The sequence below is a fragment of the Dermochelys coriacea genome, chromosome 2 (assembly GCF_009764565.3).
Source record: "Dermochelys coriacea isolate rDerCor1 chromosome 2, rDerCor1.pri.v4, whole genome shotgun sequence".
NCBI lineage: Eukaryota > Metazoa > Chordata > Testudines > Dermochelyidae > Dermochelys > Dermochelys coriacea.
Genome location: NC_050069.1, coordinates 5,525,088 through 5,546,338, shown reverse-complemented (window position 1 = coordinate 5,546,338; position 21,251 = coordinate 5,525,088). Strand labels below are relative to the sequence as shown.

Sequence of the window (21,251 nt, the reverse complement as noted above, 5' to 3'; positions counted from 1 at the left end):
ATAAGCTTTCGTGAGCTACAGCTCACTTCATTGGATGCATTTGCTGAAGTGAGCTGTAGCTCACGAAAGCTTATGCCCAAGCAGTGCATCGGCTTTATGCTGACTTTCTACACAAAGGTAAATTTCACCCTTAATGAATGCTTGGCCATTACCTAGGGGGTTACACCAATATATGGAAGGTGCCATGTCCTAGCTAAGATGGATAGATTCCATACCAGACCTTTCTGAAGTGCTGCAGCCTAACTAATTTCATTTGCAAACAGAATATAGTCGGACCTGTAACCTATACACTTGGCACTTTAAAAGCTGATTTTTCCCAAAGCTGAAAAAAATTATGAGCAAAATTCACTGGGAGTAAACATTTAGATGTAAAAATGCAGTGAAAACTGAGTTAAGTGTTTTCAAACGTCTAATCTTCCCTCCCCCCCACTCCTCCAATTCTTCATTCACAAAACAAGGTCTCTTTCGTTACAAATCCATCCTGGTTAAAAAGAGGTGAAAACAGCAATTTAGAAAAAATGGGAGAAAAATAAATGGATAAGATGATAGCAGAGACTGTAAATCAGCAATTAGAAATTACAGATAATTAATAAAAGAAACTAAATGTCAAAAAAAAAATCGATGGCCAGTTACAGACAATAAAAAACAATTCTTTAAATATATCTGGAACAAATGAAATCGTAGCAATGGCATAGACAAGAGTGTGGAAAATGATCAATCTTGATGCAAAAGAGGCAGAAGTGTTCAATAACTACTTCTGTTCTTACTTGGAAAGAAGTAGGATGATATGGCGATAATTCTATCAGTCACTAAGGAGGATGTTAAACAGAATTAGCCGAGGAGCTCTCTGAACCACTTCTGTTGTTTTTAAGAAAATTTGAACACTGGAGAAATTCCAGAGGACTGGGGAGGAAAAAAAGCTAATGTTGCACCAATTTTTGGAAGGGTAAACAGATGACCCAGGAAAATATAGACCAGGTTACCCTAGGCAGGCAAAGTTATGGGAAGGCTGATATGGTATGCAATCAGTAAAGAAGTAATAGATGGTAGAATACTTGGAACCCCTGTGCTTTATGAGGTGGTTTTATCTCAGAGGTGGGCAAATTATGGCCTGCGGGCCACGTCCGGCCCGTTGGACCGTCCTGCTCGGTCCTTGAGCTCCTGGCTGGGGAGGTTAGCCCCTGGCCCCTCCTCTGTTGTCCCCCCTCCCCCACAGCCTCAGTTCACTGCCTGCTCTCTGGCCTGCTGCTCCTGCAGGGCAGTGTGGCGGCAACCTCCCGCTGCTCTGGCATGGTAAGGGGTGGGGGGGAGCAGGGGGGTTGGATAAGGGGCAGTCGGTTCCGGGGGGGAAGTCGGGACAGAGCAGGGGGTGGTTGGATGGGGTGGAGATTTTGGGGTGTGGGGTAGGCGGTCAGGGGGCAGGGAGTTGGATGGGGGTGGAGTCCCAGGGGGTGGTTGGAGTGGGGGTGTGGATAGGGGTCGGGACAGTTAAGGGACAGGGAGAAGGGGGGGGTGGATGGGTCAGGTGTTCTGAGAGGGGCAGTCGGGGCAGGAAGTGGGAGGGGGTGGATAGGGGGCAGGGGCCAGGCTGTTTGGGGAGGCACAGCCTTCCCTACCCAGCCCTCCATACAGCTTTGCAACCCTGATGTGGCCCTGGGGCCAAAAAGTTTCCCGATCCCTGTTTTAGCTGTTACTGGATCGTGGTGTTCATAAACACAACTTGCCAGAGGCTTGAAAAGGCTTAGCCCTGAGCCAAGCTGAAGAATGGCGTTGTCCTTTTTTTGACTGCACTCAGCTGAATAGAGGCCCAATTTGATTTAAGGTGAGAGACTAGGACATGTTTCAGCAGACAATTTGGGTGTTGTCAGCTTTCCTCTGCCATCAGGTTCTCTCTTCCTGTTTTTTTGTTTTTGTTTTTTTTCTCATGAGCCAATAAGAAAGGTGCAATCAGCTTGAAAAGCTGTCTCATCAAAGCAGGTGACTCATTGCAGCTTAAATCCATCCTTCATGTTTACATCTGCTGATGTAAAATAAATGGGGGAGAAAGCAGGGTATTCAGCAGGATGCTGCTATTGAGTGATCAAAGAACAGGCTTTGAGCTGCAATAGGTTACTATTTGTATTGAAAAGCTGCACTTTTCATATGTAAGAATTACACCTAAAAGAACTAAAAATGAAGTGTGTGTGGAATCTTGGTTGAAAGCGTGTATGTGTAATAAGATTTGAGCATGTATCGTAGATATTGGCTTGTCTAGTATCACAGGAACTCTGGCAGAGGCAGGGACAGAATCCAGTTCTCCAGGAAAACATTCAGTGCCTTGATTGTGAGACCATGCTTTATCTTCCTGAAATCCCGTGCCTCGTTCACTACACACCTTCTAACTATTGCAGCAAATGAAGTCAGAGGTCCTACAGACTAATCCCCAGAGCAGGCTCGTCCTGTTGGAAAAAAGAGTGTATTTTCATGTAATTAGACTATCATAATTCGGTGTGGAAGGATTAGGGTTTTATTGGTAAATGTCAATTTCACCATACACACACAAATCAGCAAAAAGTCCATCAATCATAGAAATTTAGAGATAGGCAAAGTAAGAAAAAATGCTGCTTGAACTTTTTGACTTAAAGATATTTATTTTGTATATTTCAACATGTTTGTGTTTTAACATTTGAATCTCAACATCAGTTGTCATTATCTGCTCCCCCATAATTTTTCACAACTATGAAAATTTAAATTGATAAATAGAAAAAATGCTTAAAAATAAACACATCTGTTTAAAAATAAAAAACAAATTGAGTTCTGCCAAGGTTAATCATGGTGCATGCACAGGCAAGCTTAATTCTGATGTTTTCTAACTCATGAGGGCTTGACTTTGCAACCTGAATGTTCTCTTTAGTAATTTTTGATGTGATCATGCATATAGAGACAAGACGTCAATGTTTTCTAATGGGAAGGTCACTGGATTAGAACTCAGGAGAACTGGGTTCTGTTTCTGGCTCTACCACTGACTTGCTGTGACCTTGGGCTACTCACTTCACCTTCCAGAGCCTCTGTTTCCCTTCCCATCCTCTCGTCTGTTTGGATTGTAAGCTCTTTAGTGCCGGGAGTATGGTGTGGTGTCTTTCTGTCTTTCTTTCACCCAACTCAATGGGGCCCCAGTCTTGCTTGAGGACTCTGGGCATTAGTGTATTAAGAATAATTAATGATAATAAGAGTATGCCTTCATACTTACCTGTAAGGGCCCAGCATGTTCTCTGCCTCCATCCCCTTCCAGTTTGCATTCTGTCATATGTTCAAACCTGATGTTATGTGGCAGAAAAAAGCATGATTTTAAAATGTCAGGAAACTTCATTTTCTTTTTCTTAAAGTTGAGCTTGTCCCTATCCCATGTACTGTGTGGTCCTAGACCAGTGGTTTTCAACCAGGGGTATGCGTACCCCAGGGGTACGCAGAGGTCTTTCCGGAGGTACGTCAACTCATCTGGATATTTGCCTAGTTTTATAACAGGCTCTAGAGCCCTGCAGTGGGACTGGGATCCTGCAGGACCTGCTGCCATAATAGCAGGAGCAAGATAACAATTCAACAAACGATGCAGGACTGAGTGAGCATGAGTATTGCAGGGTGGGACCAGAGCGGGATTTAAAAAAAATAATCATCCCGCACTGCAAACTACATGAATGCCCTATCTAGCAGCTGCTGGTCTCCGGCCACCCAGTTCTGAAAGCAGTGTCTCCACCAGCAACAGTGCAAAAATAAGAGTGGCAATACCATACCATATCATACTTCTGCGCTGCTTGTGGTGGTGGCGGCAGCATTGCCTTCAGAGCTGGGTGCCCAGCCAGCAGCTGCTGCTCTCCGATTGCCGAATGACAAGGCTCACAAGTGAAAAACAAGCTCAAGTATTACACAGAAATGGAAGTACAATATTTATATCCCAATCGATTTTATTTTATAATTATATGATAAAGTAAGCAATTGTTCAGTAACAGTGGGCTCTGACACTTTTTTGTATTTTTATGTCTGATTTTGTAAGTAAGTAGTTTTTTAAGTGAGGTGGAACTTTGGAGTATGCAAGACAAATCAGATTCCTGAAAGGGGTACAGTAGTCTGGAAAGGTTGAGAATCACTGCCCTAGACCACGCTGTGGAATTCTCTGAGGCTCCCGCAGAGTTAAATACCAATCCTTGGCCATGTTTGTCTTTTTTTAAACTAAAGACTCCAATTTGAGATTGTGCAGCCTCACTTGGAGGCAGTCTGAAAGCTGCTTTGCTGCTGTCTCTAGCAAAACACGCCACTGAGGCTGCTGGGCACTGTCCTAGTTGCTAGGTGTGGGACAGGGCTAGAAATAAATATCTCCTAAGAGAAGCTGAAGGGAGTCAGGATGCCATGTCCCACTGCAGGCCCAGCTGCGTGTCACAGAGCCTTTTCCTCCTCCTGACCCCCCCGTCCTCTCTCTCGCCCAGTTGTTTTTTGTTTTTCAACCTCTCGGTCTCTGCCTGTTAATGCCCATCTTTCCATCATCATTGATCATAGGTGGAAAGTCTTCAGACTCTGGAAAGTTTTTGTTCTAAAATGCATTTTGTGAAGCTCAGTAGAAATACCAAAGATTATGTAGTGGTTAGAGCAGGAGTCCAAGAGCAAGCATGCTTCCTTGGTTCTCTCCCAGCTCTGTTGCTGACCCAGAGTGAAAAGAAAAGGAGTACTTGTGGCACCTTAGAGACTAACAAATTGATTTGAGCATAAGCTTTCGTGAGCTACAGCTCACTTCGTTGGATGCATCCACTGAACGCATCCGATGAAGTGAGCTGTAGCTCACGAAAGCTTATGGTCAAATAAATTTTAGTCTTTAAGGTGCCACAAGTCCTCCTTTTCTTTTTGTGAATACAGACTAACAGGGCTGCAACTCTGACCCAGAGTGAGAGATCTGGGCATCTAGCTCATTTCAAAGATCTGGGTCTCCGTTTCTCACTCTAAAATAGAAATAACATTTCCCTATCTTGCTGGAGTATTCGGAAGCTTAACTCATTAGTTTGGAAGGCACCTTGTGAGACTCTGAAATGGCCTACAGACATAAAGTGGTGCATGTTCTATTTGGGAGCTGAAGGCTTGTGGTTTGAATGTGGTAGATCAGTGGATTTCATCTTGTGGACCACTTCCTGAGAGAATTCCTTCTGTGCTCTGTCTCCTTTTTATTTTCAGGGCCACAAGTAATCACAAAGTAAAAGAAACAGTAGCCTTGGAGCTTAGCTATGTTAATTCCAATCTGCAGTTATTGAAGGAGGAACTAGAAGAATTGAACAGTTCTGTGGACGTGTACCAGAATGACAGGTAAGGTGTATGGGGAGATGGGTCACCAAGTTGAGCAAGAAAGTTGCTAGAGTTGCAGGGCCCAGGAAAATGGAGAAAGTGGTCAATGCCTAAGTTCCCTCTGAGGGGCCTGGAGAAGAGAGAGAGGTAGAGGGTGGGCGGGGAACAAGTTGGAATGTGCAGAGTTGCGGCAGAGAGAGGTGCCTCTCCTCCGGAGCCATTGCAGCGGGGAGAGGGCTGGTGGGAGTCCTCTCTCACTGCCACAGCCCTGGGGCAGACTGCACCCCACATCCCCAGCCAGAGCCCTCACCCCCTGCACCCCAACCCTCTGCCCTAGCCCTGAGCCCCCTCCCACGCTCCGAATCCCTTGGCTCCACCCCCGCCACACAACAAAGTTCATTCTGCACAATGATCTAAAAACTTAGAGGGAACACTGGTCAAAGCCCTTGAAAATCAGGTGTGCTAGGCAGGTAGGTGCCAAGACACCACGGTGATGAGCATAATATAAATACCTAGCTAGCAATATGCTGCAGTAAGCCTCAGTACATTTGCACAGTGGAAGCTGGGGCCCATTCCTCAGGAAAGTTGTGGAGAGGCCTTCTTACCCCATACCTCCTTCACAGTAGACATTGTGGGTGTGTGGCTATGGGTGAAATGGATATGGTCTGTGAACAGATGTTGTATAGGCAGCTGCCCATACAAGCAATGGTCCCTACATACTCTCCCACACAAACTATACCCCTGCACCTAGCTAGAATACAGCAGGCAAGGAAGCTGAGAGCAGGGCTGGATTTGAGGCGATTACACCGGCCTTATTAATACAGTTCCTGCTGTTTGCACGTTTGGGGTGTCGGTGTTGTCTCGCTTCCGTGTTCTCACCAATGGGTACCACAGGACTGAGAGTTGGGAGATCTGGGGTCTGGATCAGCCCTTCCAATGCTTGCTCTGTAGCCTTGAGAGTGTCCTTTATATTCTCTCCCTGCCTTGGTTTTTCCATCTGTAAAATGGAGATAACACCGAGGCTTTATCAGCTAACGTTTGTAAAGTGCTTTGAGATGGATGGTGCTTTACAGGTATGGAAGGCTGATACAGGAGGAAGAATGCAGGTCTTAAATGTATCAAAAATAATCTTTCCTCAAACTGCGGGGTATGTAAGCAAAACCCCACATAGCACATAATTGCACTGCAGGTGAAGCTTGAGTATTTAATGAAAGTAATTAAAACATTCCTGTCTAGGTGCTTAGCCTCCTTTTCTTGCTGCTTTGCTTCTTGTGAACTGGATTATTCACATGCTTTTATTTCCCCATTTGATTTTGTTTAAGAGGCCAGACCTTTTATTAATTGCAGCACCTGGTTGCTGTGAAATGCTTACCCAGCAACCGCATCTGCTTGACTCACAGTAGAGGTAGTCCTAGCACCCTAGCCAGCAGCAGGCTGACATGCTGGGACTTCTCAGCAGAGCTGTTTATCTGGGTGAGAAGGGAAGCACTGCCTGAGGTCTAAATATCAGGGAGGCTGCAGCAGTCTCCAAGCTTGAAATGCATCCCCCTCACGTGTGCGCACACTCTGGTTCGCTGTACAGCAGTTCAGCGGGTGCTGCCTGTGTAGCTGTCTTAATGTCCCTTGGTCCTTCCTAATACTTGTGTTTCGAATAGGGTGAAGTTAACAGAGGGGAGGTTTAATGCTCTAAGAGGGTTGCCTGAAAGCCATGGTCAAGCATGAGCTGCTCTCAGTTTGCAGCTCATTATAGAGATAGTGAAAGTAAAACAGAACCTTTCCCCCAGCGTCTGACTTGCTGGCCTGCCTGTATGCTGGGCACACATGAGCTAGATTTAATAATGTAGGGAAGCACTGTGAGCTCACCCCTGCAATGTGCTGAGCACCCTCATTTCCCATCAGGGGCCACATGGTGGCCTCTGAATGCAGCTAACTATATCAGACTGTGGAGTTTTTTCCTCTTCCCCAGTGGTATGCAACCACTAATATCAAAGGGCCAGATGTTGCAGCCTTTTCCCCCTTTAGTGCTTGGTCAGATGATTACTCACCTGATTCAGGGCAGCTGAATTGAGACTACTTGCATAAAAGCTGCTTGAGGTGAATAAGGGTTGCAGAATCTATCCCTTGACTCAGTCATCCAAATTAATAAATGACACAGGTGATTCCTAACCACCCCAGGCAGGCAGGGGAATATCGTTCTGCACCTATGCTCGCGTGACTTCCTGGCAAGTACTTCTAGGCCTTGTCTACACTACCACTTTACAGCGCTGAAACCTTCTCGCTCGGGTGTGAACCCCTCCACTCCCCCCGGAGTCCTAGAAGTTTCAGCACTGTAAAGTGGTGGTATAGACAGTGCACCAGTGCTGGGAGCCACTCCCCTCGCGCAGATGGGTTTTTTACAACGCAGGGAGAGCTCTCTCCCAGCGCTGGTGCCACGACTACCCAGCCACGTTAAAGCGCTGCCGCGTAGTTAAGACATACCCTTAGGCTATGTCTACGCTACGCAGCTTTTAGCGACATGGCTGTGTCGCTACAGCCGTGCTGCTAAAAGGCGTGCAGTGTAGCCACCGTTTGTCAGCTCTCCTGCCAACAAAATACTTCTACCCCCAACAAGCGGCGTTAGCTTTGTCGGCGGGAGAGTGCTCCTGCCGATAGTGTTGTTCACACTGGTGCTGCTTGTTGGCAAAACTTTTTTGTCTTTTGGGTGGTTGGTTTTTTTTTTAAACACCCCTGAAAGACACAAGTTTTGTCGTTCAGTTGCCAGTGTAGACATAGCCACTTAGTCTTCATAACTGACCTCAAAGGTCCTGTTTTCTGTAGCTTTATAAAACACCAAACAAAACCCTCTTAGTTTATTTTGTGGCATTTGGATCAAACTGAAATCTCATTAGAGGAAAAAGTGATAACCCCTTTTCCACACTCATTATAGCTCTCAGGAGGCTGTTTATTCAGTGACTGAGTAAGTATGAACAGACCTAGTTGTGCATGTTTGTTTTTCTTTCCCTCTCCTCCAGGCCATTTTTCATGACCATGTGATATTTCAGAAACTGCTGATAAGTTCTTGGTGTTAATGACAGACCTGGGTTAAATAACCTGTTATTGTGTAAACACTGATTGTAATGGTCCTGACCCTATGTGACCCCCTCCAGATCTCACTCTGCTAGCCTTTCCTGCCTCTTTGAACCAGTCCTTTGGGAGGCTCTGTGTGTTTGCGCTAGCATGTCCCTGTAAAGAGGATTAGATAAGTTTCTAACTTTAAATAAACAACTGTAGGTCCATTAGGCAAGTTGTAGTTTGATAGGGTAATGTGCAAAAGAGGAGGTCTGATGGAAAAATCTCAATCTACTGATTTACACCGCAAAGGGTCCATCACTGAAGCAGCTAGAAGTGTGATTATAATTGCTTGGAGCTCACTTTGCTGTGCTTTCTCATCTGTATGGGAATTTTATTTGCAGATATAACTGTGGACTTCGAAGGGACACTTGTATTTGGTTAATACTCTTTCTAGAGATGGGGGGAGAGGGTCCCAAACCAAACCTTGCTAATCGAGGGCTGTATTTTGAGGTCCTGATTCTGTTCTCACACCTGGTTACTAGGAGTTACTCTACTTTACAAGTCGGTGGAATTACAGCACTGAGTGCAGAATTGGGCCCTGTATCTCTAATAGACAAAACCAAGTCTCTGGATAAAAATGCTTCCAAATATGGAGATTTGGTATCCAGGTCACAATCTCAACTTTCCCAGCATTGGAGTTCTTAGTTTTAGTGTTCAGATCCTGCCCACTATAGGAAGAGACTTGAGCTTTGCGCAAACTGATCTGAACCTAGATTGGGGTGGTCTCTTTGCCAAACTGCAGTGTGGCGAAGGTGCTATCATGTGCTGCAGACAGTGACCTGCTGCTGCTATAAAGATAAGGAATTAAAATTCAGATTTTTCAAATTTTAAGAGGCAGCCCTGGCTTGATAGTTATCTTGTAACCATTGAAATGCTGGCTCTAAACTACTTGGCAGGAATCCTCTTTTTAAATGTTGGTGTTGTAAACCATTTACAAGATACACATTAATGAAAACTTCTCATCTTCAGAGTGCTTTACAGACATTAACTGATCCTGTGATGTAGGCCAATATTATATCCCCGTTTTATAGGTGGCAGGAACTTAAGCCATCCTAACTTCCACCCCCTTTGGCAAGTCACTTTACAGTGTCAAAATTGGGATTAGAACCCAGGAGTTGTTGTATCCCTGATCTTTGCCTGTCTCCCAAGAGCTGTTCATTAAAACACCTTAGACCATTGTAGCCAATTCAGTTTCTGATCTTTTGGCTGCTTTTTAAAAATTAGCAATCTAAAAGCACTAGATCCTTATCCATTCACTGAAAATCATGACAGGACCTACGGGTGAGCCCAAAGCCCTCATAAACTAAAATGCTGTTCCTGATGTGAGTTCTTTCAAAACTACCTTCACAGCTGAGAACGTTCGTGTCTGGCTTCTGTGTGCTCCCTCACAGCCTGGTCTTTTTTAAGTCAGGTGGGAGTTTTGTCTTCAATTTTAATGGAATCATAATCAGCACCATGGTGAAGTGACCATTAACCTGAGACACTCGGTTCTATAGCATTTGGGCTGCCATTGAAGTAGGCCAGAGAATATAAGAAATGCCCCCAACGGATCATATTAATGACCTGACTAGTCTCAGATGCCGGCCAGTAGTGGCTGTTACAGAGAAAATTAAACCCACATACTGCACCTTTTCCATTCTAATCAGGGGTAGCATTTCTTCCTGACCCGAGGTGGTGATTACTTATGGCCTGAAGCATGAGGATCCTTTACACATACAAGATAACAGTGACTGGAAATGTAAACTTTGCTTGTCTGTCATATTTTGTTTTAGTGAATCTATCAGCGTCCCTATGATTCCTTTAGGGCTAAAGGAGACTAAGGAAATGGATTTAATGGCCCCATTAAAGGTAAGTCTGCTTAATGTTGTTTGAGTTGACTAGGGTGGGGTGGTACCTCCCACCTGTATGAATCAGCTGTCATCCTGCTGACTCCTTTTAATCTTAAGAACATAAAGGCATAAACTTCAGTATAGTTACATTATTCCTTAAATATCGAATGTACACACATCATGCCATGATTATGAACATCAGTAAGTTGAAGTTTTCAACAGAGACCTTACATGTTATCCTTTATGGACAAATACCCTATAAGTAATGTATTTGATATAGTGAGTTTGTCGGGTCTGAGATGAGTTGTTTGCAAAGAACAGGGAACCCATTGCCAAAAGGCCTATCTGTTGCAGTAACACCAGTTTATAAAGCTTTCCAAAAAATAGGCCAGATCACATCCCCTAGGCTTTTACCTACAGAGGAGATGAAAGCAGTAGAAAAGCTACCAACGAACTGTCCTGTAATCTGTTGCGGATGGGAGCCCAACCAGTTCTCCAGGAGCCCCTGTGCATAAACATGGTTTTGTTTGAAGCTTTGCAGGGTTAGGGGATGTGATAGAACTGCAGAGATGTCTCCTGGCATTGTTTGCCATGTGTTTACAAAAGGCATCTACTCCTTTGCTAAGAGAGATGGTGAGTTGCTTGTTCAATAGCCACAGAAATCAGTCACCCAACAAACTAAACCAAAAGCTTATTTTTTCCCTGTCTCTCCCTTTACCCTCCCCTTTCCAGGATCTCGTCTGTGAACATTATGGGGAAGATGGCATCTCATTTGAAAAGGAAATCAAAGAGCTCATGGAGCTGCGGCAGGTTTGTGCTCCTCATGTTTAAAAAGGAAAATTCACCCTGTTTTGGCCAATTCAGGAGGAAAATGGGGCTGCTTTGCAAATCATGGATTCTTCTATGGGTGAACTTTACACTTATCTTCAAGAACGGTTCTGTAGCGCTTTGTGTGCTTTATATCATTGGGGTATGGGATTCCCTGGAGCACATGTTGAAAAAGTTGCTGCTTCAGTTTATAGGTTACAAAATACTGTGTTGGTGCAAGCGTCTGCCCTTGTGAGTCAAGCTTTAGGATTGGGGCCATAGTGAGCAAAGATTAAAATTGGACCATGGTTCAACCACCAGAATTATTTATCTAAAACGGATCCGCAACCTATGACATGCGTGCCAAAGACGGCACGTGAGCCGATTTTTAATGGCACGCTGCTGCCTGCCGGGTCCCAGCCGCCAGCCCTGCTCAGCCCGCTGCCAAACCCAGGCCAGGAACCCGGCAGGCAGCAGCGTGCCATTAAAAATCCTGGCCGCCTCCCCTCCCCCCCCCCCCGCAGGGGGGCAGGGTGAAGAAGCTTGGTCCTGCCGGCTGCTGCTGCAGGGCAAGCAAGTTCCCTCTTCCCCCAGCATGCTGAGTTCTGCCCCCCTCCTCTCTCCCCTCCCCCGCCTCTTCCCCCAGGGTGTTGGGTTCCTGCCCCTTCTCCTCTCTCTCCCTCCCTGCCGCTGATCAGCTGATGGCCCCTGCAGGGGAGGGGAGAAGCGGAGCCGCAGTGCACTCGCTGCTCCAGGGAGGAGGCGGAGAAGAGGTGGGGAACGGGAGGTGGAATCAGGACACATCCCCTCCAGCCCCCTGCCGTGAGCCACTCAGGGCTGGGAGCACCCCCACAACCCCAGCTCTGACTCCAGTACCCTCCCACTCATACCCAGCTCCCCCACATCCCATGCCCTCACTCTTGCACCCCCCACATTCCTACCCCTACCCCTCGCACCAAATGGGAGCTGCCCAGGTAAGCACTCCACACCCAAACCCCAACCCTGAGCCCCCTCCCTCATTTTAGTTCCTGGCCAGACCCTACACCCCAACCCCCAGCCCTGTGCTCAGTGCACTCCCATCCTCAGCTCAGTGCAGAGAGAGAGAGAGAGAGAGAGAGAGAGAGAGAGGAAGAGAATGGGCTAGAACCAGGGAGAAGGTAGGTACCCACTCTATGTGGTCAGGGCCGGGATCCCAGACCGGCAGTGGGCTGAGCTGGGTCGGCAGCCGGGATCCTGGCTGGCAGGAGCCAGCGGACGGAACCCCAGACCGGCAGCCGGCTGAGTGGCAGTGGGCTGAGCTGCTCAGCCCACTGCTGGTCTGGGGTCCCAGCCGCCGGCCACACTCAGCCTGCTGCTGGTCTGGGTTTCTGGCTGCCGGCCCCTTGCCAGCCGGGGTCCCGGCCACAGGCCCCGCTTAGCTTGCTGCCAGCCTAAGTGAACGGAATCCCAGGCTGGCAATGGGCTGAGCGGGCTGGCGGCGTACGATTAGCATTTTAATTTAATTTTAAATGAAGCTTCTTAAACATTTTGAAAACCTTGTTTACTTTACATATGACAATAATTTAGTTACATGATATATAGACCTATAGACAGAGAGCTTCTAAAAAACGTTAAAATGTATTACTGGCACACGAAACCTTAATTTAAAGTGAATAAATGAAGACTCGGCACACCTTCTGAAAGGTTGCCGACCCCTGATCTAAAATATCATCTTACCATCTGAACCTCAGACAACTTACAGCAGAAAAGCCCAGTGCTAGAATGGAAAAAGACTAATTTTTTATCTGTTAATTAATAATGGAACTCTAAGGTTCCACCCCATATCTATTCAAACCTGTCATCTTAAATTACCTTTGAGCTGCTTCCCATACCTGCATTTGATCAGCTGTCCTATCTTTCCCAAGCTTTGGTAGATTAATGTAGTTGCCTCAGCAAGGCTGCAGTAAAAACACCCTTAGCTTTCAGTTTGCTGAGATCAATCTTAATAATCCAGCCCCGAGCTGGACATTATCTAATTTGCCTTTCCTCTCATGTTAGGCGTCATATGGGTGAAGTGGTGCCAACTATAGACCTATACGGTTAGATCCAAAAATTTATATTAAAAGGAGATTAAGGTTTCAAAGTCAAGCGCTCAGAAGTTAGGAGACACTTTGCCAGTAAATCTTACTTCAGCCCTCTTTTATCAAAATGCATAGGGCACAGACTTGAATTATGATCATATACTATTTTTTTTCCTCCAGGATCCTTATCTCATTCACTGTACAGGTGTACTGTTATTTTCTATCATGGGAAAAGAATCTCAGATATGTTCATATAGGATGAAATTCATCTCCCAAAGGCAAGGCCTCTGCACTTCTTAAATCCTACTTCTGTGCCCTCAGAATAGTGCTGAAGTGGCACTGAGTGACACACAAGTTTATGCTCTCTCTGGTCAGCACGGAGTGTCTCACATTAATTGTTGGTGCACTTGCTACTGTTTCACCCCTCTTGATGTCTAAAAGCCACAGCTGCATGTGTTTACTCCTTTCCCTCCTCTTCCACAGGCCATGCGGACTCCCAGCCGGAATGAGGCAGGGCTAGAACTTCTGATGGAATATTACAACCAGCTTTACTTTCTTGACAACAGATTCTTCCCTCCCAATAAAAACTTGGGTGTCTTCTTTCACTGGTTAGTGAGGGGTTTTTTATTCTGACCTTTAATTGTGTGTGTAATCTTAATATTGCTGATTTTGGGGTTGAGGGTAAATAGATCCAGATGCCCAGGCCTTCTCTAGAGCTTGTTCCTCTGAAGTATTCAAAAATCTGTCCTTTTCTCTCTGTCCTCGTCACTAGAAGTTGGGTTCCAGCACTACATTCCATGTGACCTTAGGCAAATCACTTAAACTCAGTGAAGTCTACAAAATGGGAATTTTAATGCTCATGTATCTTTAAAGCCATTGTAACCTCATTGCTGTCTGTAAGTGCTTTGAAATCCTTTCCAGCATGTGATGCATGTACAGTCAATGCAAAGTGTGATCACAGCATTCATAGTTTCTGTTTCAAGTTGAGCAAAACATGAACACACAGTGAGCAGCAAAGGAATCCAGAGCATAATCAATGGAGAGAGGCTTGTATTTTTTAAACATCAGTGCCCCAGAGGCCTCCTTGTTCATGCCAAATCTTGTTTGGATGTTTTCGGGTCTGGGAGGCACCAAGGCATAGACCCCCTTGTGGAACGCTGTGCAATGGCATTGTTCCCTTTGTGGTGGATTGTCCGCTGCTGACAATTTTCAAATCAAGATTGGATGCCTTTCTAAAAGAACTACTCTAGGAATTATTTTGGGGCAGTTCTCTGGCCTGCGTTACAGAGGAGGTCGGGCTAGATGATCACAGTGGTCCCTTCTGGCCTTGGAATTTGACATTTCAGGCCTCATCTCTCTGGCTAGCCCTTCTACCAATATAGGCATTGAAAGTGGGTGGTTTTTCAAGCTGCTGAAAAGGCTGTTCCACTTTTGGTAGGTTTATAAATCATGCTCCAGTAGTATCCAGTGCATACTGGAAAATCTGCATTTTAAGCTACACATTTGTCTTCTCCCCTCTGTCTCTAGGTATGACTCACTAACTGGAGTCCCTTCCCATCAGCGCGCTCTGGCTTTTGAGAAGGGAAGCGTGCTTTTCAACATTGGAGCTCTGCACACCCAGATTGGGGCAAGGCAGGATCGCACGACCCTGCAAGGGGTCGACCGGGCTATAGATGCTTTTCAAAAGGCAGCCGGTAAGTCAGCTGTTTGGAGCTTTCTTGGTGATTTTTTTTGTTTGTTTTTAGTTTTGTTTTTCAGGAAAAAATGGCAGGAGGACTTGTTGCTCATTTCGAGTGAGACACTTTGGAGTTGAGCGTATGCTTCGTAGGTGCACTGAGCCTGGCCGATGCTCCCTAATCCTGACCTGTAGCCCCCTGCTGTGCTATAGAACCAGAGTAATAACCCACCAAATCCCAGATTTTGCTAATGCATCTCTCAATCCTGACCCCGTGAGAGAACCTCATGACGAGTATGGAAAGTGCGTCGTTCTGAGGCATGTGTGACTGGTATTGCCTCTAGTCTAAGCCCTTTAGACAGCTGCACTCATTTACCAGAATCGGATCTTGGCTTCACCAGCACATCCTAATCAGCCTTCACCCATGATGTGGAGACGCTTAAGCACTGATGGAGTCTCTAGAGCACACACAGTCGAGGCAGGCAGGAGCAATGTACCGAGGCGAGGCAGGCAGAGTTTGGAGAGCACTGAAATGAAACCTAACAACGTGAAGTGCCAGGCATATCAGTGGCCATCATCTACTGCTCTGCTAATCCCACTGAGTGGTGGTGGTGATGCTCACTCCTACCTACATTTGCCAGTCCTCCACTTGATTTTAGAGTTGTAAGCAGAAGGGCCTTTTGCAATGTCTCTCTCCAGCTGCTTCTATTCATGCAGGTGCCTTTAACTACCTGAAGGAGAACTTCTCCAACGCCCCCAGCCTGGACATGAGCACTGCCTCGCTGAATATGCTTGTGCGACTGATGATTGCCCAGGTGCAGGAGTGTGTCTTTGAGAAGGTCACCCTGACCAGCCGCCAGAATGACTTCTTCACTCAGCTGCAGATTGCACAAGAAGCAGCCAGGGTACACATCACTGCACGCTTCTGTTTGAACCCAGCAAAGCTGGCTCATATCTCTTGGCTTACTTAGCGAGCTGTCTGGGGTGGGTGGAAGAGAAGAAACCAGCAGGGAGGGACAAGCAGAACCCTTGGGCAAGGGAGATCTAGGAGGAAGCACAGTTGGCTGGGAGTTAGGGATGAGGCGTTCCCTGGGGGAAGCAGTGGGATGTGATGGGACTACATGGAGCTGTCATTGCTGCAATGAGCAAGGGAGGCACTGCAGGCTGTGCACACTCATTGCCCATTGGTGAAATGCAACCATTAGTCACCCGCTGTCGGGAGGGGCAGCCATCAGTTTCCTGGGTACTCCACGCCTGAATAGTGAATTGAGCAGTTGTAAATATTGCTAAATCTTAATCCATATTTCCAAAAATAAAGATCAGCCCCAATTCTTGCAGAGAAGTCACACATGAGTCCTTAGCTGAAAACAGTCTGTGACTGGAACTGAGTGACAGGGGATGGATCACTCAATTACCCTGTTCTCTCACTCCCTCTGAAGTGTCTGGCAGTGGGCTAGATGAACCCATATGGCTTGTTCTTGTGCTCTTAAGAGGATGAGTGAGGTCCCACAGGCCTGGAGAAGGGCAAACATAGTACCTGTCTTTAAAAAATGGGAACGAAAAGGACCCAGGGAAGTTATTATAGACCAGTCAGCCAAACTTGATATCTAGAAAAATACTGGAACAAATTATTAAAACAATCAGTTTGTAAGCACCTAGAGGATAAGGTTATAAGGAATGGATTATATTGGCTTGGCATGAATGTCTTCCTTTGAAGGGGCTACTGGGCTAGAGAACGGGGAGGGGAAGCAGTAGACAATATATATCTTGATTTTAACAGTCACACATGACATTCTCATAACCAAACTAGGGAAATGTGGTCTAGATGAAATTACAATACGGCAGGTGTACAACTGGTTGAAAGACTATACTCAAGAGTAGTTATCAATGGCTTGCTGGCCATCTGTCGGGGAGGCATATCTAGTGGGTCTGATCCTGAGTCCAATACTAGTCAATATTTCATTAATGACATGGGTAACAGAGTGGAGAGGGTGCTTATAAAATTTGTGGATATCATCAAGTTGGGAGGGGTTGCAAACATTTTGGAGGACCAAATTAGAACTCAAAATCATCTTGACAAATTGGAGAATTGGTCTGAAAGCAACAAGATGAAAGTAAGTTAAAACAAGTGCAAAGTACTACAGTTAAGAAGGAAAAAATAAAATACAAAATGGGAGAATAACTGGCTAGGTAGTACTACTGCTGAAAGGAACTGGGGGTTATAGTGGATCACCAATTGAATGAGTCAATAATGTGATGCAGTTGTGAAAAAGGCTACTACCATTCTGGGGTGTATTTAACAGGAATGTCATGTAAGACATGGCATTGGTGAGGCCTCAGCTGAAGTACTATGTCCAATTTTTGGCATCACATGCTCTAGGAAGATGTGGACAAATTGGAAAGAGTCCAGAGAAGAGCAACAAAAAAGATAAAAGGTTTAGTGTGTGTGTGTGTGTGTGTGTGTGTGTGTGATAGTAGGAAAAAAAGGTGGGGGGCATGTTTAGTCTTGAGAGAAGCGGGGGAGGGGAGAACTGATAAATCTTCAGATATGTTAAAGGCTGTTATAAAGAGGACAGTAATCAATTTTTCTCCGTGGCCATGAAGGTAGGACAAGAAGTAATGGGTTTAATCTACAGCAAGGGAGATTTTAATTATAAGGGTAAGCTAAATTCTGGAATAGGCTTCCAAGGGAAGTTGTGGAATCCCCATTATTGGAGGGTTTCAAGAACAGGTTGGACACACACCTGTCCTGGATTGTCTAAGTTTACTTGTCCTGCCTCAGTTCAGGGGGGCTGGACTTGATGATCTATTGAGGTCCCTTCCATTCCTATGTTTCTGTGATGACATAACTTTATTTTCTAATCTTACTAAGGATAATTTGCTAATTCTGTTCATAACAGTGGTTAAGCTCCTAAATCACTCCACTCTGCACCACAGCAGTTAGTAATGCTATCCACATGTGGTGGTAAACTCCCATCCAGGTGCTAAATATAGACCAAGAATATATTGGGTGTTTAAAAGATGCTCGCTCTCCAGCTATGTCTCCATAGAGCCCTCCCTAATTCTGAAGTCTTACAGCTCTACTAAGATGACACTCTGGGGTGAAGCCAGGATGATATCTTGGTTTGGGATTATTAACGCTGTTCCTTCAGCTGCTGTGAATGCACTGGGTGGAACAAGTCCAGGGACTAAACTCTCTTAGTTCTGGGATTTAGGAGACCTGGGGTTTATTGTGTGTGGCCTTGTCAAGTCACTTAACATCTCTGTGACTTAGTTTTCTGAAGCATAAAGAGAGGATAATGATCTTTACAGCCTTTGAGACCTAGAGATGATGATGCTATATAAATTGACATACTATTATGATTTTAGTTATACTGTGTTGTATTGTAACAAACAAGTAGTTGTGCCATAGAAGTTAGAGCTGGAAAAAGCCTGCTAGGTTGCTGACCCACTCCCTGCTAGTACAGGATTGTTCTCTGCCAAATATTTTCTGTTGCTTTGTCCACTCTAATCTTTGTCCCAAGCGATGAGGCCACCCCATCCCTCAGAAGACTATTTAGCCTCTGATTGCCAGAAGCTGGGAGTGGACAAGAGGGGATGGATCACTTGATGATTGTCTGGTCTGTTGATTACCTCTGAAGCATCTGGCATTGGCCTCTGTTGGAAGACAGGATACTGGGCTAGATGGACCATTGGTCTGACCTAGTGTGGCCGTTCTTTTGTTCTTAATCCACAGCCTCACAGTTAGACTGATGTCTGATTGGATCCTTCTCATTAATAACCTGTGTTTTGATGGTTGCAGGTTGAAGAAGTCTATTCCTTGGTGCATCAGACCATGACCCAGGCTCATGTGAGGATTATGTACCTTTCTCATGGCTACCATGGTCCATGTCAAATCTGAGCATTTCAAGGCCCTCTCCCACTACTATGCTGCCCATTGCACTTTGTGACTGTCCTTGTGAGTATCAATCCTACAGCTGACCAGCAGCCCAAAGGCGGCTGTGCTCTCACCTAAAACACTTGTTTATCTTGCATCTTTATGTAGCATTCATCAAAGCAACAGCTCAGCACTTGGCCCCTCAAGGTTCAAATGTGGGACATGAGCAAAAATGAGGGGGACACAAAAATAACAGTGCAGGAAGCATAAGGCATTGAGACACTTAACATAAACAGAACTATCTGAAACCTCACTTAATCTGAAACTGAGGACAGGGTGTGCAGCGGAGGTAAACTTGATACGCTGCCTGCCTACTTCTTGTATAATGTTTGTAAAGGTCTTTGATAGCACTGGCTAAAAAGTGCAATAGGAATGCAATATGCTCTCTGTTTCAGAGTTGCAACAGAGATATGGGAGTAAACAAAAAGGAGAGGGCTCTTGGAGTGTTGATCCGGCACTTGCCAATCAGTGTGGTATCTCTAAGGCTGCAATAAGAAGTATTCCACTTAGCATTCTGTACCTAGCACTACCTGTGGTGCACTGTGCCCTCAGAGTGAAGGGGTAAGGATAGTACGGGAGACAGCTTGAGGAAAGTTCAGTGAGGCCCTGGTCTGGGACTTGGGAGACCTCAGTTCAATTCCTAGGTCTTACGCAGACTCCCTGTGTGTCTCAAGGCAAGTCACTTAATATCTCTGTTGCCATTCCCCATCTGTCAAATGGAGAATATTTCTTTTCTGCTACCTTATGTCTGGCTTGTCTGATATGTGTATATACACAGTGCCTTGCACAGTGGAGCACCAATCTTGTTTGGGGCCTCTAGACAGTACAGTAATATAAACAGCTGATTTCAGAAAACATACATTTCAAAAATCAAGATGTAAGTAATATTTTTACAATGGCACAGCTCCACAAAAGGAGCTTAAACACTGCAACACGGAGCATCACAACACCTAACTTCTGGGTGCCAAGAAAATGACAGGAGCAAGGCTGGGATCTACAAAGCCTATATAACGAATGATCAGATAGGTATCTTAGAAGGGGTCCACAAAGCCAACAAAAGGGATGTGTTCTAAGCCCCACTCCCTCTAAGTTCAATTCCTGTTCTCTCCCGGTTATTGAATTACTAACCGAGACTGGCATTTGGTCGCCTAGGTCGCATGTGGAGCCTCATCAGAGGCTGCCTAACTCCATGTAAAACAGCGGGGGTGGGATGGAGGGAACCCTCCTTTAACCCTATGGTTAATGTACTCACTCAGAATGTGGGAGACTCCCTCCCATTCAAGTCTCCCCTCTGCCTGACAAGAAGGGATTTTGAACAGGGATCTGCTACCTTGCAGGTGAGTCTCCAAACCAGTTGCCTAGGGGGTATTCTGATGTGGGTCTCTCTCTCTATTGAAGTTATTCCACTTTAATTAAATGACTGGATCATTTTAAATATTAATTGGGCATGACAAAGAGTTAGACTGACTCTCTCTTGGTTCAGGCACTTGCATGAGAGATGGCAGATCCCTGTTCAGATCCCTTCCTCTCATCAAGCAGAGGGAGAACTTGAACAGAGGGGATTAGACCCTTGCAAACCAACAGGAGCCAAATACAAATGTGGGGTTTGAGTCATGTATGCAAATAACTTGACACGCTCTGGTTTGGGTCAGGTTGGCAGGGTTTGGCCAGTGGTGTGTCTCACCGACGGCCAGTGTGACGATCGCCACCTGGCTAAGCAGAGAGAGCCAGCTCAGCATGTTGATGAACAAGGGGTTGGGGCCTGGTACGTTCCACACTTGGCTCTGGCCCAGGCTGCCACTGCTGCTTCCTGCCCAGCAGGAGAGGGGGGCGGTGCTGACAATATGGCGATTAGGAGCCTAGCCCTCAGTGGCCCCTGCAGGCCCAGGAGACAGCACAGCACCAGCTGATGACAGCTGAGACTAGGATTCCTCTAGTCTGCACATCTCTGTGGGGCCTACCCAATGGCTTTACAGGATAGTCAGGCCTGGTTTCTATCCCAAAAAGCTTACACTCTAATCCCACTTGTGAGTATTGCCTAACAAGTGATAGGGAGGGGTAAGGTGAGGAAGGAAGAGGTTGCAGCAATGTGGTTGGTGTTCAGGGGTGTGTGCACGTATCTGTGGTTCAGTTGTCGTCTATTCTCTCTCTTCCTGCCCCCCAAGCTCTCTTTATTGGCTCATTCCACTCGGGTGTCTCGGAAGAAAGCGAGTCTTTAGCAGTCGGAATGAGGAGAGGGTGCTGGGTTAGTGGGCCCGAGTTGGGAGGAAGCTCCATGAATAGGGGGTGATGATGGGAGGGGTGAGGGGAGGCTCGGAGATGGCTGTAGGAGTAGCAGGTGAGGAGGGTATAATGACTGGCATCGTTATAGGGCAGCGGGGGCAAAGCAAGCATTTTTCTAGCACTCAAACGTGTGTGGCTTTCGCACTGACTGTCTTAACAGTTAACAGCTGGGGGAGGGGGAAAGCAAGAATCAACAGGAGAGTCCCCACGTTGCTACGTCATGCCCATTCTGGCTTTTGGGAAGG

The 21,251-nt window shown here is 46.0% G+C and overlaps 1 protein-coding gene across 1 annotated transcript in view; it reads left to right on the top strand.

Moving 5' to 3' along the window:
* The window catches only part of RHPN1 (rhophilin Rho GTPase binding protein 1), a 54,446-nt gene that overhangs the window by 15,473 nt on the left and 17,722 nt on the right, over window positions 1-21,251 (top strand). The window contains 9 exon segments of the mRNA XM_043507244.1: window positions 5,197-5,325; window positions 10,188-10,263; window positions 10,977-11,054; window positions 13,595-13,719; window positions 14,639-14,805; window positions 15,504-15,691; window positions 18,589-18,637; window positions 18,640-18,660; window positions 18,663-18,744. Of these exon segments, the coding sequence (XP_043363179.1) occupies window positions 5,197-5,325; window positions 10,188-10,263; window positions 10,977-11,054; window positions 13,595-13,719; window positions 14,639-14,805; window positions 15,504-15,691; window positions 18,589-18,637; window positions 18,640-18,660; window positions 18,663-18,744 (915 nt within the window).